The 19,427-nt window shown below is 42.4% G+C and overlaps 1 protein-coding gene across 1 annotated transcript in view; it reads left to right on the forward strand.

Annotated features, from left to right (window-relative positions):
- LOC135553244 (forkhead box protein O1-A-like) overlaps positions 1-19,427 on the forward strand; it is a 158,439-nt gene that overhangs the window by 127,811 nt on the left and 11,201 nt on the right. Inside the window, 3 exon segments of the mRNA XM_064985420.1 lie at positions 8,937-9,131; positions 14,360-14,645; positions 18,594-19,427. Of these exon segments, the coding sequence (XP_064841492.1) occupies positions 8,937-9,131; positions 14,360-14,645; positions 18,594-19,427 (1,315 nt within the window).

Raw genomic sequence — 19,427 nt, forward strand, 5'->3', positions numbered from 1 at the left:
CAGGTGGAATGTGGGGCATTAGAATGGTAGTGTATATACAGGTGGAATGTGGGGTATTAGAATGGTAGTGTATGCAGGTGGAATGTGGGGTATTAGAATGGTAGTGTATACAGGTGGAATGTGGGGTATTAGAATGGTAGTGTATACAGGTGGAATGTGGGGCATTAGAATGGTAGTGTATACAGGTGGAATGTGGGGTATTAGAATGGTAGTGTAGTGTATACAGGTGGAATGTGGGGTATTAGAATGGTAGTGTATACAGGTGGAATGTGGGGCATTAGAATGGTAGTGTATACAGGTGGAATGTGGGGTATTAGAATGGTAGTGTATACAGGTGGAATGTGGGGTATTAGAATGGTAGTGTATACAGGTGGAATGTGGGGTATTAGAATGGTAGTGTATACAGGTGGAATGTGGGGCATTAGAATGGTAGTGTAGTGTATACAGGTGGAATGTGGGGCATTAGAATGGTAGTGTATACAGGTGGAATGTGGGGTATTAGAATGGTAGTGTATACAGGTGGAATGTGGGGTATTAGGGTATTAGAATGGGGTATTAGTAGTGTAGTGTATACAGGTGGAATGTGGGGCATTAGAATGGTAGTGTATACTGGTGGAATGTGGGGCATTAGAATGGTAGTGTATACAGGTGGAATGTGGGGCATTAGAATGGTAGTGTATACAGGTGGAATGTGGGGCATTAGAATGGTAGTGTAGTGTATACAGGTGGAATGTGGGGTATTAGAATGGTAGTGTAGTGTATACAGGTGGAATGTGGGGTATTAGAATGGTAGTGTATACAGGTGGAATGTGGGGCATTAGAATGGTAGTGTATACAGGTGGAATGTGGGGCATTAGAATGGTAGTGTAGTGTATACAGGTGGAATGTGGGGCATTAGAATGTGTAGTGTATACAGGTGGAATGTGGGGCATTAGAATGGTAGTGTATACAGGTGGAATGTGGGGTATTAGAATGGTAGTGTATTAGAATGGTAGTGTAGTGTATACAGGTGGAATGTGGGGCATTAGAATGGTAGTGTAGTGTATACAGGTGGAATGTGGGGCATTAGAATGGTAGTGTATACAGGTGGAATGTGGGGCATTAGAATGGTAGTGTAGTGTATACAGGTGGAATGTGGGGCATTAGAATAGTGTAGTGTATACAGGTGGAATGTGGGGTATTAGAATGGTAGTGTATACAGGTGGAATGTGGGGTATTAGAATGGTAGTGTATACAGGTGGAATGTGGGGCATTAGAATGGTAGTGTATACAGGTGGAATGTGGGGCATTAGAATGGTAGTGTATACAGGTGGAATGTGGGGTATTAGAATGGTCGTGTATACAGGTGGAATGTGGGGTATTAGAATGGTTGTGTATACAGGTGGAATGTGGGGCTTTAGAATGGTAGTGTATACAGGTGGAATGTGGGGCATTAGAATGGTAGTGTAGTGTATACAGGTGGAATGTGGGGTATTAGAATGGTAGTGTAGTGTATACAGGTGGGTGGAATGTGTGGGTATTAGAATGGTAGAATGGTAGTGTATACAGGTGGAATGTGGGGTATTAGAATGATAGTGTATACAGGTGGAATGTGGGGTATTAGAATGGTAGTGTATACAGGTGGAATGTGGGGTATTAGAATGGTAGTGTATACAGGTGGAATGTGGGGTATTAGAATGGTAGTGTATACAGGTGGAATGTGGGGCATTAGAATGGTGTGTAGTGTATACAGGTGGAATGTGGGGCATTAGAATGGTAGTGTATACAGGTGGAATGGGCATTAGAATGGGTAGTGTATACAGGTGGAATGTGGGGTATTAGAATGGTATTGTATACAGGTGGAATGTGGGGTATTAGAATGGTAGTGTATACAGGTGGAATGTGGGCATTAGAATGGTAGTGTATACAGGTGGAATGTGGGCATTAGAATGGTAGTGTATACAGGTGGAATGTGGGCATTAGAATGGTAGTGTATACAGGTGGAATGTGGGCATTAGAATGGTAGTGTATACAGGTGGAATGTGGGCATTAGAATGGTATTGTGGGTATTAGAATGGTATTGTATACAGGTGGAATGTGGGGTATTAGAATGGTAGTGTATACAGGTGGAATGTGGGCATTAGAATGGTAGTGTATACAGGTGGAATGTGGGCATTAGAATGGTAGTGTATACAGGTGGAATGTGGGGCATTAGAATGGTAGTGTATACAGGTGGAATGTGGGCATTAGAATGGTAGTGTATACAGGTGGAATGTGGGCATTAGAATGGTAGTGTATACAGGTGGAATGTGGGGCATTAGAATGGTAGTGTATACAGGTGGAATGTGGGGCATTAGAATGGTAGTGTATACAGGTGGAATGTGGGCATTAGAATGGTAGTGTATACAGGTGGAATGTGGGGCATTAGAATGGTAGTGTATACAGGTGGAATGTGGGCATTAGAATGGTAGTGTATACAGGTGGAATGTGGGGCATTAGAATGGTAGTGTATACAGGTGGAATGTGGGGCATTAGAATGGTAGTGTATACAGGTGGAATGTGGGCATTAGAATGGTAGTGTATACAGGTGGAATGTGGGCATTAGAATGGTAGTGTATACAGGTGGAATGTGGGCATTAGAATGGTAGTGTATACAGGTGGAATGTGGGGCATTAGAATGGTATTGTATACAGGTGGAATGTGGGGTATTAGAATGGTAGTGTATACAGGTGGAATGTGGGCATTAGAATGGTAGTGTATACAGGTGGAATGTGGGGCATTGAATGGTAGTGTATACAGGTGGAATGTGGGCATTAGAATGGTAGTGTATACAGGTGGAATGTGGGCATTAGAATGGTAGTGTATACAGGTGGAATGTGGGCATTAGAATGGTAGTAGTGTATACAGGTGGAATGTGGGCATTAGAATGGTAGTGTATACAGGTGGAATGTGGGGCATTAGAATGGTATTGTATACAGGTGGAATGTGGGGTATTAGAATGGTAGTGTATACAGGTGGAATGTGGGGTATTAGAATGGTAGTGTATACAGGTGGAATGTGGGGCATTAGAATGGTAGTGTATACAGGTGGAATGTGGGGTATTAGAATGGTAGTGTATGCAGGTGGAATGTGGGGCATTAGAATGGTAGTGTAGTGTATACAGGTGGAATGTGGGGCATTAGAATGGAAGTGTATACAGGTGGAATGTGGGGCATTAGAATGGAAGTGAGAAGTAGGCATTGGTCAACTAGAAAGGAAATGCAAATGAGCACAACAATGCCTACTCCACCCATTTGTTCTTATGTTGAGTACCTACTGACCAAAAAATATGTTCTGAAATATATTTATTTTTCAATTCATGTATTGTTAAAACAAATGTTTAAGGAAATACAGACAGGCACCACATTACTACAAGACAAAACAGCTCATTCAAATCAAATACAATTTCATTTGTCACAGGTGCCGAATACAACAGTTGTAGACTCTCCCGTGAAATGCTTACTTTCAAGCCCTTAATCAACAATGCAGTTTTTAGAAAACAGAGTTTAGAAAATATTTATAAAATAAACTAAAGTAAAAAATGTTAAAGTATCACAATAAAATAACAAGAATGAGGTTATATACAGGGGTCAATGTGCGGGGGTACAGGTTCGTCAAGGCCATTTGTACATGTAGGTAGGGGTAAAGTGACTTATGCATAGATAATAAACAAATAGTCCGGGTGGCCATTTGATTAGTTCAGGAATCTTATGGTTTTGGGGTAGAAGCTGTTTAGAAGCCTCTTGGACCTAGACTGGCGCTCCGGTACCGCTTGCCGTGCAGTAGCAGAGAGAACAGTTTATGACTTGGGTGGCTGGGGTCTTTGACAATTTTTGGGGCCTTCCTCTGACACCTCCTGGTATAGAGGTCCTGGGTGGCAGGAAGCTTGGCCCCAGTGATGTACTGGGTTGTACGTACTACCCTCTGTAGTGCCTTGCGGTCTCATGAGGGGGAATAGGTTTTGTCGTGCCCTCTTCACGACTGTCTTGGTGTGCTTGGACCGTGATAGTTTGTTGGTGATGTGGACGCCAAGGAACTTGAATCTCTCAACCTGCTCCACTACAGCCCCGTCGATGAGAATGGGGACGTGCTCAGTCCTCATTTTCCTGTAGTCCACAATCATCTCCTTTGTCTTGATCACGTTGAGGGAGAGGTTGTTGTCCTGGCACCACACGGTCAGGTCTCTGACCTCATCCCTATATGCTGTCTCGTCGTTGTCGGTGATCATGCCTACCACTGTTGTGTCATCGGCACACTTAATGATGGTGATGGAGTCGTGCCTGGCCGTGTAGTCGTGAGTGACGGCCCACCTGGTTCGGCCCGTCAGCAAGTCCAGGATCCATTTGCAGAGGGAGGTGTTTAGTTCCAGGGTCCTTCGCTTAGTGATGAGCTTTGAGGGCACTATGTTGAACGCTGAGCTATTGGCAATGAATAGCATTCTCACATAGTGTTCTTTTTGCCCAGGTGTGAAAGGGCAGTGTGGAGTGCAATAGATTGCATCATCTGTGGATCTGTTGGGGCGGTATGCAAATTGGGGTGGGTCTAGGGTTTCTGGGATGATGGTGTTGATGTTGAACAGCCTTTCAATTTTCAATGCACTTCATGGCTACAGATGTGAGTGCTTCGGGTCGGTAGTCATTTAGGCAGGTTACCTTAGTATTTTTGGGCACAGGGACTACGGTGGTCTGCATGAAACATGTTGGTATTACAGACTCAATCAGGGACATGTTGAAAATGTCAGTGAAGACACTTGCCAGTTGGTCAGCGCATGCTCGGAGTACACGTCCTGGTAATTTTTCTGGCCCTGCGGCATTGTGAATAATGACCCTTTTAAAGGCCTTACTCTCATCATCTGCGGAGAACGTGATCACACAGTCGTCCATAACAGCTGATTCTCTCATGCATGTTTCAGTGTTACTTGCCACGAAGCGAGCATAGAAGTAGTTTAGCTTATCTGGTAAGCTTGTGTCACTGGGCAGCTTTTGGTTGTGCTTCCCTTTGTATTCTGTAATAGTTTGCAAGCCCTGCCACATCCAACGAGCGTCGGGCCGGTGTAGTACGATTCGAACTTAGTCCTGTATTGATGCTTTGCCTGTTTGATGGTTCGTCGCAGGGCATAGTGGGATTTCTTATAGGCTTCCGTGTTAGAGTCCCACTCCTTGAGAGCGGCAGCTCTACCCTTTAGCTCAGTGCGAATGTTGCCTGTAATCCATGTCTTCTGGTTGGGGTATATACTGTACGTACAGTCACTGTGAGGACGACGTCCTCAATGCACTTATTGATGAAGCCAGTGACTGATGTGGTGTACTCCTCAATGTCATCGGAAGAATCCAGGAACATATTCCAGTCTGTTCTAGCAAAACAGTCCTGTAGTTTAGCAACTGCTTCATCTGACCACTTTTTTATAGACAGAGTCACTTTTTAAATGTGTGTTTTTAAGCAGGAATCAGGAGGATAGTTGTGGTCAGATTTGCCAAAAGGAGGGCGAGGGAGAGCTTTGTACAAGTCTCTGTGTGTGGAGTCAAGGTGGTCTAGAGTGTTTTCCCTCTGGTTTCATATTTAACATGCTGGTGGAAATGAGGTAAAACGTATTTAAGTTTCTAAGAAATATAGATGAAAACTCTCTTGGTAGATAGTGTGGTCTACTACAGGTTATCATGAGATACTCTACCTCAGACGAGCCAAACCTTGAGACTTCCTTAGATTTTCGCGCACCAGCTGTTATTTACAAATATACATTGACCACCACCCCTTGTCTTACCAGAGGCGGCTGTTCTATTCTGCCGTGACAGTGTAAAACCTGCCAGCTGTTTGTTATTCATGTCGTTGTTCAGCTACGACTCTGCAAGACATAAGATATTACCGTTTTTAATGTCCTGTTGGTAGGATATACGTGCTTTTCGATCGTCCACTTTATTATCCAGTGATTGTACGTTTGCTAATAGTACCGATGGCAAAGGCAGATTAGCCACTCGTCGCCGGATCCTCACAAGGCACCCCGATCTCCTTCCACGAAACCTCCGTCTCTTTCTCCTGCGAATGATGGGGATGAGGGCCTGTTCGGGTGTCTGGAGTAAATCCCTCTAGGCCGACTCATTAAAGAAAAATTATTCGTCCAATTCAAGGTAAAAGTATTCGCTGTTCTGATGTCCAGACACTCTTTTCGGTCATTATGTACAAAATAAGTTACAAACAATGCGAGAAAACAAATGAAATAGCACAGTTCGTTTTAAAGCCCATGAAACGGCAGCCCTCCCCCACCGGCTCCGTTCTGACATACTATAGCCGAGTTGCGCCAACCAGAGCAACTATAATTATGAAGGACATAAATCAAAGGCATCATGCTCCTTTGTTGATGTCAGAGGAGAGGTGTAGAGACATAGCTCAGTACAGAGCTGTACTATAATGTTGTAATATTATGGTCTGTAGAGATGGCTGTACTATAATGTTGTAATATTATGGTCTGTAGAGATGGCTCAGTACAGAGCTGTACTATAATGTTAGTACTATAATAGTGAACTTCTCCTCTACCTGGTATTAGATGGTGTATGAGTGCCCTTCTCCTCTACCTGGTATTATATGGTGTAGTAGGGACCTTCTCCTCTACCTGGTAGTAGATGGTGTAGTAGGGACCTTCTCCTCTACCTGGTAGTAGATGGTGTAGTAGGGACCTTCTCCTCTACCTGGTAGTAGATGGTGTAGTAGGGACCTTCTCCTCTACCTGGTATTAGATGGTGTAGTAGGGACCTTCTCCTCTACCTGGTAGTAGATGGTGTATTAGCGACCTTCTCCTCTACCTGGTATTAGATGTAGGAGTGACCTTCTCCTCTACCTGGTATTAGATGTAGGAGTGACCTTCTCCTCTACCTGGTATTAGATGTAGGAGTGACCTTCTCCTCTACCTGGTATTAGATGTAGGAGTGACCTTCTCCTCTACCTGGTATTAGATGGTGTAGTAGGGACCTTCTCCTCTACCTGGTAGTAGATGGTGTAGTAGGGACCTTCTCCTCTACCTGGTAGTAGATGGTGTATTAGCGACCTTCTCCTCTACCTGGTAGTAGATGGTGTATTAGTGACCTTCTCCTCTACCTGGTAGTAGATGTAGTAGCGACCTTCTCCTCTACCTGGTAGTAGATGGTGTATTAGTGACCTTCTCCTCTCACTGGTATTAGATGTAGGAGTGACCTTCTCCTCTACCTGGTATTAGATGTAGTAGCGACCTTCTCCTCTACCTGGTAGTAGATGGTGTATTAGTGATCTTCTCCTCTACCTGGTATTAGATGTAGTAGCGACCTTCTCCTCTACCTGGTAGTAGATGGTGTATTAGTGACCTTCTCCTCTACATGGTATTAGATGTAGTAGCGACCTTCTCCTCTCCCTGGTATTAGATGTAGGAGTGACCTTCTCCTCTACCTGGTATTAGATGTAGGAGTGACCTTTTCCTCTACCTGGTATTAGATGTAGGAGTGACCTTCTCTACCTGGTATTAGATGTAGGAGCGACCTTCTCCTCTACCTGGTATTAGATGTAGGAGTGACCTTCTCTCCAGCTCCAGCAGGGATTATAAAGCCGGGCAGCTGGAGGGGATTTAAGCCTGTATGCTGAGATGTTACAGGCCGTCTCCCTTTAATAGAATAGTACTGAGCTCACCGTGAGGCCGTCTCCCTTTAATAGAATAGTACTGAGCTCACTGTGAGGCCGTCTCCCTTTAATAGAACAGTACTGAGCTCACTGTGAGGCCGTCTCCCTTTAATAGAACAGTACTGAGCTCACTGTGAGGCCGCCTCCCTTTAATTCCCTTTAATAGAATAGTACTGAGCTCACTGTGAGGCCGTCTCCCTTTAATAGAACAGTACTGAGCTCACTGTGAGGCCGTCTCCCTTTAATAGAACAGTACTGAGCTCACTGTGAGGCCGTCTCCCTTTAATAGAACAGTACTGAGCTCACTGTGAGGCCGTCTCCCTTTAATAGAATAGTACTGAGCTCACTGTGAGGCCGTCTCCCTTTAATAGAATAGTACTGAGCTCACTGTGAGGCCGTCTCCCTTTAATAGAATAGTATTGAGCTCACTGTGAGGCCGTCTCCATTTAATAGAATAGTACTGAGCTCACTGTGAGGCCGTCTCCCTTTAATAGAACAGTACTGAGCTCACTGTGAGGCCGTCTCCCTTTAATAGAATAGTACTGAGCTCACTGTGAGGCCGTCTCCCTTTAATAGAATAGTACTGAGCTCACTGTGAGGCCGTCTCCCTTTAATAGAATAGTACTGAGCTCACTGTGAGGCCGTCTCCCTTTAATAGAATAGTACTGAGCTCACTGTGAGGCCGTCTCCCTTTAATAGAATAGTACTGAGCTCACTGTGAGGCCGTCTCCCTTTAATAGAACAGTACTGAGCTCATTGTGAGGCCGTCTCCCTTTAATAGAACAGTACTGAGCTCACTGTGAGGCCGTCTCCCTTTAATAGAACAGTACTGAGCTCACTGTGAGGCCGTCTCCCTTTAATAGAATAGTACTGAGCTCACTGTGAGGCCGTCTCCCTTTAATAGAATAGCACTGAGCTCACTGTGAGGCCGTCTCCCTTTAATAGAATAGCACTGAGCTCACTGTGAGGCCGTCTCCCTTTAATAGAATAGTACTGAGCTCACTGTGAGGCCATCTCCCTTTTGGTAGTGTTTTTTTTCTCTCTTCTTTTTGTGGAACGCTCTGGACTCATCACAACCATTCTCACCCTTCTCCATCTCTCTCCCTCCTCTCCATCTCTCTCCCTCCTCTCACCCTTCTACATCTCTCCCTCCTCTACATCTCTCCCCCTCCTCTCCCTCCTCCATCTCTCCCTCCTCTCACCCTTCTCCATCTCTCTCCCTCCTCTCACCCTTCCTCATATCTCTCCCTCCTCTCCATCTCTCTCCCTCTCTCCAGAACTCTATCCGGCACAACCTGTCCCTCCACAGTCGGTTCGTCCGTGTGCAGAATGAGGGGACAGGGAAGAGTTCCTGGTGGATGCTAAACCCTGAGGGAGGGAAGACTGGGAAGTCCCCTCGACGTAGAGCAGCCTCCATGGACAACAACAACAGCAAGTTCGCCAAGAGCAGAGGACGGGCTGCTAAGAAGAAGGTACAGAAATAAACTGTTGTTCAATGTCTTTATTATGTTACCTACAGTATCTATACAGTAACTATATCTATACGGTATCTATGCAGTAACTCTATATATACAGTATCTATACAGTATATATACAGTATCTATATATATACATTATCTATATCTATACGGTATCTATGCAATAACTATATATATACAGTATCTATACAGTATCTATATCTATACAGTATCTATACAGTATATATACAGTATCTATATATATACAGTATCTCTATCTATACAGTATCTATATATACAGTATCTATATCTATACAGTATCTATACAGTAACTATATATATATACAGTATCTATACATTTTCTCTATCTATATAGTATCTATACAGTAACTATAGATATATATATATATATATATATATATATATATATATATATATATATATATATATATATATATATATATATACAGTATTCAAACCTATACAGTATTTATATCTATACAGTATCTATACAGTAAATATGTATATATATATATATATATATATATATTTATATATATATATATATATATATATTTATACAGTATCTATACAGTATCTTTATCTATACGGTATCTATACAGTATCTATATCTATACATTATCGAATTCTATACTATATCTATACAGTATCTATACAGTATCTATATCCATACAGTATCTATACAGTAACAGTATCTATACAGTAACAGTATCTATACATTATCTATATCTATACAGTATCTATACAGTATCTATATCTATACATTATCTATATCTATACAGTATCTATACAGTAACTATATATACAATATCTATACAGTATATATCTATCTATACAGTATCTATACATTATCTATATCTATACAGTATCTATACATTTTCTATATCTATACAGTATCTATACATTATCTATATCTATACAGTATTTTTACAGTATCTATATCTCTACAGTATCTATACATTTTCTATATCTATACAGTATCTATACAGTATCTATATCTATACAGTATCTATACATTATCTATATCTATACAGTATCTATACATTTTCTATATCTATACAGTATCTATACATTTTCTATATCTATACAGTATCTATACAGTAACTATATATATACAATATCTATACAGTATATATATATCTATACAGTATCTATACATTATCTATATCTATACAGTATCTATACAGTAACTATATATATACAGTATCTATACAGTATATATATATCTATACAGTATCTATACAGTATCTATATCTATACAGTATCTATATCTATACAGTATCTATAGGCAGGACCATGAGTTTTTCCTGACCAGGCCAGGTCTCTTGAGAGGGCCTTAATGATTTGATACCTACAGTTGAAGTCAGAAGTGTATGTTGTAAGTTGGAGTCATTAAAACTCGTTTTTCAACCACTCCACAAATGTCTTGTTAACAAGCTATAGTTTTGGAAAGTCGGTTAGGACATCTACTTTGTTCATGACACAAGTAACTTGTCCAACAATTGTTTACAGACAGATTATTTCACTTATAATTCACTGTATCACAATTCCAGTTGGTCAGAAGTTTACATACATTAAGTTGACTGTGCCTTTAAACAGCTTGGAAAATTCCAGAAAATTCTGTCATGGTTTTAGAAGCTTCTGATAGGCTAATTGACGTCATTTGAGTCTATTGTAGGTTTGTACCTGTGGATGTATTTCAAGGCCTACCTTCAAACTCAGTCCCTCCTTGCTTGACATCATGGGAAAATCAAAAGATATCAGCCAAGACCTCAGAAAAAACATTGTAGACATCCACAAGTCTGGTTCATCCTTGGGAGCAATTTCCAAACACCTGGAGGTACCACGTTCATCTGTACAAACAATAGTACGCAAGTATAAACACCATGGGACCACTCAGTGGTCATACCGCTCAGGAAGGAGACACGTTCTGTCTCCTAGAGATGAACGTACTTTGGCGCGAAAAGTGCAAATCAATCCCAGAACAACAGCAAAGGACCTTGTGAAGATGCTGGGGGAAACAGGTACAAAAGTATCTATATCCACAGTAAAACGAGTCCTATATCGTCATAACCTGAAAGACCGCTCAGCAAGGAAGAAGCCACTCCTACAAAACCGCCATAAAAAAGCCAGACTACGGTTTGCAACTGCACATGGGGACAATGACCATACTTTTTGGAGAAATGTCCTCTGGTCTGATGAAACAAAAATAGAACTGTTTGGCCATAATGACCATTGTTATGTTTGGAGGAAAAAGGGGGAGGCTTGCAAGCCGAAGAACACCATCCCAACCGTGAAGCACGGGGGTGGCAGCATCATGTTGTGGGGGTGCTTTGCTGCAGGAGGGACTGGTGCACATCATAAAAGAGATGGCATCATGAGGTAGGAAAATGATGTGGATATATTGAAGCAAAATCTCAAGACATCAGTCAGGAAGTTAAAGCTTGGTCGCAAATGGGTCTTCCAAATGGACAATGACCCCAAACATACTTCCAAAGTTGTGGCAAAATGGCTTAAGGACAACAAAGTCAAGGTATTGGAGTGGCCATCACAAAGCCCTGAACTCAATCCCATAGAAAATGTGTGGGCAGAACTGAAAAAGCGTGTGTGAGCAAAGAGGCCTACAAACCTGACTCAATTACACCAGCTCTGTCAGGAGGAATGGGCCAAAATTCACCCAACTTATTGTGGGAAGCTTGTGGAAGGCTACCCGAAACGTTTGACCCAAGTTAAACAATTTAAAGGCAATGCCACCAAATATTAATTGAATGTACAGTGCCTTGCGAAAGTATTCGGCCCCCTTGAACTTTGCGACCTTTTGCCACATTTCAGGCTTCAAACATAAAGATATAAAACTGTATTTTTTTGTGAAGAATCAACAACAAGTGGGACACAATCATGAAGTGGAACGACATTTATTGGATATTTCAAACTTTTTTAACAAATCAAAAACTGAAAAATTGGGCGTGGAAAGTTATTCAGCCCCCTTAAGTTAATACTTTGTAGTGCCACCTTTTGCTGCGATTACAGCTGTAAGTTGCTTGGGTTATGTCTCTATCAGTTTTGCACATCGAGAGACTGAAATTTTTTCCCATTCCTCCTTGCAAAACAGCTCAAGCTCAGTGAGGTTGGATGGAGAGCATTTGTGAACAGCAGTTTTCAGTTCTTTCCACAGATTCTCGATTGGATTCAGGTCGGGACTTTGACTTGGCCATTCTAACACCTGGATATGTTTATTTTTGAACCATTCCATTGTATATTTTGCTTTATGTTTTGGATCATTGTCTTGTTGGAACACAAATCTCCGTCCCAGTCTCAGGTCTTTTGCAGACTGGTCCTGTATTTGGCTCCATCCAGCTTCCCATCAATTTTAACCATCTTCCCTGTCCCTGCTGAAGAAAAGCAGGCCCAAACCATGATGCTGCCACCACCATGTTTGACAGTGGGGATGGTGTGTTCAGCGTGATGAGCTGTGTTGCTTTTAGCCCAACCATAACGTTTTGCATTGTTGCCAAAAAGTTACATTTTGGTTTCATCTGACCAGAGCACCTTCTTCCACATGTTTGGTGTGTCTCCCAGGTGGCTTGTGGCAAACTTTAAACAACACTTTTTATGGATATCTTTAAGAAATGGCTTTCTTCTTGCCACTCTTCCATAAAGGCCAGATTTGTGCAATATACGACTGATTGTTGTCCTATGGACAGAGTCTCCCACCTCAGCTGTAGATCTCTGCAGTTCATCCAGAGTGATCATGGGCCTCTTGGCTGCATCTCTGATCAGTCTTCTCCTTGTATGAGCTGAAAGTTTAGAGGGACGGCCAGGTCTTGGTAGATTTGCAGTGGTCTGATACTCCTTCCATTTCAATATTATCGCTTGCACAGTGCTCCTTGTGATGTTTAAAGCTTAGGAAATCTTTTTGTATCCAAATCCAGCTTTAAACTTCTTCACAACAGTATCTCGGACCTGCCTGGTGTGTTCCTTGTTCTTCATGATGCTCTCTGAGCTTTTAACGGACCTCTGAGACTATCACAGTGCAGGTGCATTTATACGGAGACTTTATTACACACAGGTGGATTGTATTTATCATCATTAGTCATTTAGGTCAACATTGGATCATTCAGAGATCCTCACTGAACTTCTGGGGAGAGTTTGCTGCACTGAAAGTAAAGGGGCTGAATGATTTTGCACGCCCAATTTTTCAGTTTTTGATTTGTTAAAAAAGTTTGAAATATCCAATAAATGTCGTTCCACTTCATGATTGTGTCCCACTTGTTGTTGATTCTTCACAAAAAAATACAGTTTTATATCTTTATGTTTGAAGCCTGAAATGTGGCAAAAGGTCGCAAAGTTCAAGGGGGCCGAATACTTTCGCAAGGCACTGTATGTTAACTTCTGACCCACTGGGAATGTGATGAAAGAAATAAAAGCTGAAATAAATCACTCTCTACTATTATTCTGACATTTCACATTCTTAAAATAAAGTGGTGATCCTAACTGACCTAAGACAGGGAATTTTTACGAGGATTAAATGTCAGGAATTGTGAATAACTGAGTTTAAACGTATTTGTCTAAGGTATATGTAAACTTCCGACTTCAACTGTAGATATATCCTTCATATCTGTTATCCTCTCATCTCTCCTCTTTCCCCTCTCTTTCCTCTCCTCTTTCCCCTCTCTCTCTTCTCCTCTTTCCCCTCTCTCTCCTCTCTCCTCTTTCCCCTCTCTCTCCTCTCTCCTCTTTCCCCTCTCTCTCCTCTCTCCTCTTTCCCTCTCTCTCATCTCTCTCCTCTTTCCCATCTCTCTCCTCTTTCCCATCTCTCTCTTTCCCCTCTCTCCTCTCTCTCTCTTCTCCTCTTCCCCTCTCTCTCCTCTCCTCTTTCCTCTCTCTCTTCTCCTATTCCCCTCTCTCTCCTCTCCTCTTTCCCCTCTCTCTCCTCTCTATCTCTCCTCTCTCTCTTCTCCTCTTTCCCCTCTCTCTCCTCTCCTATCTCTCCCATCTCTCCTCTCCTCTCTCCCTCTCCTCTCTCTCTCTTCTCCTCTTCCCCTCTCTCTCCTCTCCTCTTTCCTCTCTCTCTTCTCCTATTCCCCTCTCTCTCCTCTCCTCTTTCCCCTCTCTCTCCCCTATCTCTCCTCTCTCTCTTCTCCTCTTTCCCCTCTCTCTCCTCTCCTATCTCTCCCATCTCTCCTCTCTCCCTCTCCTCTCTCTCTCTCTCTCTCCTCTAGTTGTCTCTCCAGGGTGGTCCTGACGGGGGAGCAGACAGCCTCGGGGGAGGCACCTACTCCAAGTGGCCCGGCAGCCCCAACTCCCACAGCAACGATGACTTTGATGCATGGAGCGGTTTCCGGCCGCGCACCTCCTCCAACGCCAGCACGCTCAGCGGACGCCTCTCGCCCTTCACACCCGAGGACGACCTCGGAGACGGGGACGTGCACATGGGCTACCCAGGATCCTCCGGGGCCAAGATGGCGAACACATTGCCCAGCCTGTCAGAGATGGCGAGTTCTCTAGGTCAGTAAACCAGATAGAAACTACATAAGGACATTTCCTCAAGAACATGTGCTTGCTTGTGTGGTGTTAGTGTAGTGTTAGTGTAGTGTAGTGTAGTTTTAGTGTAAGGTTTGTGTGGTGTAGTGGTAGTGTGGTGTTAGTGTAGTGTAATGTAGTGTAGTGTAGTGTAGTGTTAGTGTAGTGTAGTGTTAGAGTAGTGTAGTGTAGTTTTAGTGTAAGGTTTGTGTGGTGTAGTGGTAGTGTGGTGTTAGTGTAGTGTTAGTGGAGTGGTAGTGTAGTGTAGTGTCAGTGTTAGTTCTAGTGTCAGTGTAGTGTAGTGTGGTGGTAGTTTAGTGTAGGGTTAGTGTAGTGTTAGTGTCGGTTCTAGTGTAGTGTAGTGTTAGTGCAGTGTAGTGTTAGTGTAGTGTTACTGTTAGTGTAGTGTTAATGTAGTGTAGGGTTAGTGTAGTGTTAGTGTAGTTATAGAGTTAGTGTAGTGTAGTGTTAATGTAGTGTAGGGTTAGTATAGTAATAGTGTTAGTGTAGTGTAGCGTCAGTGTAGTGTTAGTGTAGTGTAGTTTTAGTATAGTGTTAGTGTAGTGTAGTGTTAATGTAGTGTAGTGTTAGTGTAGTGTAGTGTAGGTTTAGTGTCGTGTAGTGTTAGTGTAGTGTTAGTGTTAGTGTAGTGTTAATGTAGTGTAGGGTTAGTGTAGTAATAGTGTTAGTGTAGTGTAGCGTTAGTGTAGTGTTAGTGTAGTGTAGTTTTAGTGTAGTGTTAGTGTAGTGTAGTGTTAATGTAGTGTAGTGTTAGTGTAGTGTAGTGTTAGTGTAGTGTAGGTTTAGTGTAGTGTGGTGTTAGTGTAGTGTTAGTGTAGTGTTAATGTAGTGTAGGGTTAGTGTAGTAATAGTGTTAGTGTAGTGTAGCGTTAGTGTAGTGTTAGTGTAGTGTAGTTTTAGTGTAGTGTTAGTGTAGTGTAGTGTTAATGTAGTGTAGTGTTAGTGTAGTGTAGTGTTAGTGTAGTGTAGGTTTAGTGTAGTGTTAGTGTAGTGTAGTGTTAATGTAGTGTAGGGTAAGTGTAGTGCTAGTGTAGTGTAGCGTAGTGTTAATGTAGTGTAGTGTAGTGTAATGTAGTGTAGTGTTAGTGTAGTGTTAGTGTAGTGTAGGGTTAGTGTAGTGTTAATGTAGTGTAGTGTAGTGTTAGTGTAGTGTAGTGTTAATGTAGTGTAGTGTAGTGTTAGTGTAGTGTAGTGTTAATGTAGTGTAGTGTAGTGTTAATGTAGTGTAGTGTTAGTGTTAATGTAGCGTAGGGTTAATGTAGTGTTAGTGTAGTGTAGTGTTAGTGTAGTGTTAATGTAGTGTTAGTGTAGTTATAGTGTTAGTGTAGTGTTAGTGTAGTGTAGTGTTAATGTAGTGTTAGTGTAGTTATAGTGTTAGTGTAGTGTAGTGTTAGTGTAGTGTAGTGTTAATGTAGTGTAGGGTTAGTGTAGTGTTAGTGTAGTGTTTGTGTAGTGTAGTGTTAGTGTAGTGTAGTGTTAATGTAGTGTAGTGTTAGTGTTAATGTAGCGTAGGGTTAATGTAGTGTTAGTGTAGTGTTAGTGTAGTGTTAGTGTAGTTATAGTGTTAGTGTAGTGTTAGTGTAGTGTAGTGTTAATGTAGTGTTAGTGTAGTTATAGTGTTAGTGTAGTGTAGTGTTAGTGTAGTGTAGTGTTAATGTAGTGTAGGGTTAGTGTAGTGTTAGTGTAGTGTAGTGTTAGTGTAGTGTAGTGTTAATGTAGTGTAGGGTTAGTGTAGTAATAGTGTTAGTGTAGTGTAGCGTTAGTGTAGTGTAGTTTTAGTGTAGTGTTAGTGTAGTGTAGTGTAGTGTTAATGTAGTGTAGTGTTAGTGTAGTGTAGTGTTAGTGTAGTGTAGGTTTAGTGTAGTGTAGTGTTAGTGTAGTGTTAGTGTAGTGTTAATGTAGTGTAGGGTTAGTGTAGTAATAGTGTCGTGTAGCGTTAGTGTAGTGTAGTTTTAGTGTAGTGTTAGTGTAGTGTAGTGTAGTGTTAATGTAGTGTAGTGTTAGTGTAGTGTAGTGATAGTGTAGTGTAGGTTTAGTGTAGTGTAGTGTTAGTGTAGTGTAGTGTTAATGTAGTGTAGGGTTAGTGTAGTGCTAGTGTAGTGTAGTGTTAATGTAGTGTAGTGTTAGTGTAGTGTAATGTAGTGCTAGTGTAGTGTAGTGTAGTGTTAGTGTAGTGTTAGTGTAGTGTAGGGTTAGTGTAGTGTAGTGTTAATGTAGTGCAGTGTAGTGTTAGTGTAGTGTAGTGTTAATGTAGTGTAGTGTAGTGTTAGTGTAGTGTAGTGTTAATGTAGTGTAGTGTTATTGTTAATGTAGCGTAGGGTTAATGTAGTGTTAGTGTAGTGTAGTGTTAGTGTAGTGTTAATGTAGTGTTAGTGTAGTTATAGTGTTAGTGTAGTGTAGTGTTAGTGTAGTGTTAATGTAGTGTTAGTGTAGTTATAGTGTTAGTGTAGTGTAGTGTTAATGTAGTGTAGGGTTAGTGTAGTGTTAGTATAGTGTAGTGTTTGTGTAGTGTAGTGTTAGTGTAGTGTAGTGTGGTGTTAGTGTTAATGTAGTGTTAGTGTTAGTGTAGTGTTAGTGTAGTGTAGTGTTAGTGTAGTGTAGGTTTAGTGTAGTGTAGTGTTAGTGTAGTGTAGTGTTAATGTAGTGTAGGGTTAGTGTAGTGCTAGTGTAGTGTAGTGTTAATGTAGTGTAGTGTTAGTGTAGTGTAATGTATTGCTAGTGTAGTGTTAGTGTAGTGTAGGGTTAGTGTAGTGTAGTGTTAATGTAGTGTAGTGTAGTGTTAGTGTAGTGTAGTGTTAATGTAGTGTAGTGTAGTGTTAGTGTAGTGTAGTGTTAATGTCGTGTAGTGTTATTGTTAATGTAGCGTAGGGTTAATGTAGTGTTAGTGTAGTGTAGTGTTAGTGTAGTGTTAATGTAGTGTTAGTGTAGTTATAGTGTTAGTGTAGTGTAGTGTTAGTGTAGTGTTAATGTAGTGTTAGTGTAGTTATAGTGTTAGTGTAGTGTTAATGTAGTGTAGGGTTAGTGTAGTGTTAGTGTAGTGTAGTGTTTGTGTAGTGTAGTGTTAGTGTAGTGTGGTGTTAGTGTTAATGTAGTGTTAGTGTTAGTGTAGTGTTAGTGTAGTGCTAGTGTTAGTGTAGTGTTAGTGTAGTGCTAGTGTTAGTGTTAGTGTAGTGTAGTGTTAGTGTAGTTTTAGTGTAGTGTAGTGTTAATGTAGTGTTAGTGTAGTGTAGTGTAGTGTAGTGTTAGTGTAGTGTAGTGTTAGTGTAGTGTAGTGTTAGTGTAGTGTAGTGTTAGTGTAGTGTTAGTGTAGTGTAGTGTTAGTGTAGTGTAGTGTAGTGTTAGTGTAGTGTAGTGTTAGTGTAGTGTTGCTGTAGTGTTAGTGTAGTGGAGTGTAGTGTTAATGTAGTGTAGTGTTAGTGTAGTGTAGTGTTAGTGTAGTGTAGTGTAGTGTAGTGTCGTGTCATAGTGTAGTGTTAGTGTTAATGTAGTGTAGTGTAGTGTCATAGTGTAGTGTCATAGTGTAGTGTAGTGGTGTAGTGTAGTGTTAGTGTAGTGTAGTGTTAGTGTAGTGTTGCTGTAGTGTTAGTGTAGTGGAGTGTAGTGTTAATGTAGTGTAGTGTTAGTGTAGTGTAGTGTTAGTGTAGTGTAGTGTTAGTGTAGTGTTGCTGTAGTGTTAGTGCAGTGTAGTGTAGTGTTAGTGTAGTGTAGTGTAGTGTAGTGTCGTGTCATAGTGCAGTGTAGTGTTAATGTAGTGTAGTGTAGTGTCATAGTGTAGTGTAGTGGTGTAGTGTAGTGGTGTAAATGTTTATGGCATGGTTTAGTTCAGTAGTACTGTTCGTAGTAGGTCTGAGAAACAACATGCTGAATATCTCTTTATTCAATGCCCTCATTATTTTCTTCCCTGTTCCCTAGGCCACCACCACCACAGCTCAGAGAACGTTATGGAGAACCTTCTGGATAACCTGAACCTCCTCTCTCCCAAGAACACCCAGGTGGGAGGAGGAGGGGGTGTGGGGCAGGGGTCATCCCAGAACTCCCCTTCCCCCCTAATGCAGGCCAGCCCCGGGTCAGGGGTGGGCTACCCTTCCTACTCCTCTCCCTCCATGGTCCCCCAGCAACAACCCCAGCAGCAGCAGGACTACCGCAAGTGTCGGTATAGCCAGGCAAGGATGAATGCTCTCTCCCCCATGTCCCCCAACCCCATGCAAACCCTGGGGGACATCAAGTCCAGCTTCAGCCCCTCGTCTCTGGGTCAATATAACTGTCCTGCTGGCCTCCTCAAAGAGCTCCTGACCTCAGACTCTGACCCCCGCGTGGACATGATGCCCTCGGTCGACACGGTGGTCTCTCAGTCTGGCGCAGGACGAAGCAGCGTACTACCTTCGTATAATGCCTCTCAGCACGGAGGAGGAGGAGGAGGAGGAGGAGGAAGAGGGGGGAGTCTACACCCACACTCTCACCCTCACCCCCACGGCCTCCCTCATCCCCAAACCCACCCTCACCCTCACCTCCACAACCAAACCCCACCCACTTCTGTCTCGTCCATGAACAGCTGCAACCTGATGTCTCTGAGCAGTTTGAGCCAAAGCGGTGGAGGGGGTAATGGAACCCGCCTGGGCGTTAAGAACCCCATGCAGGTGCCCTACGGTCTCTCTGCCCATGTTGGACCAGGGGGGATGCCCGGTGGGTTCTGCCCCATCAACACTAACGGATATGGGCGTCCAGGCCTGGGTCTACCCCCGCCCC

This window comes from Oncorhynchus masou, chromosome 13 (assembly GCF_036934945.1).
Source record: "Oncorhynchus masou masou isolate Uvic2021 chromosome 13, UVic_Omas_1.1, whole genome shotgun sequence".
NCBI classification, from domain to species: domain Eukaryota; kingdom Metazoa; phylum Chordata; class Actinopteri; order Salmoniformes; family Salmonidae; genus Oncorhynchus; species Oncorhynchus masou.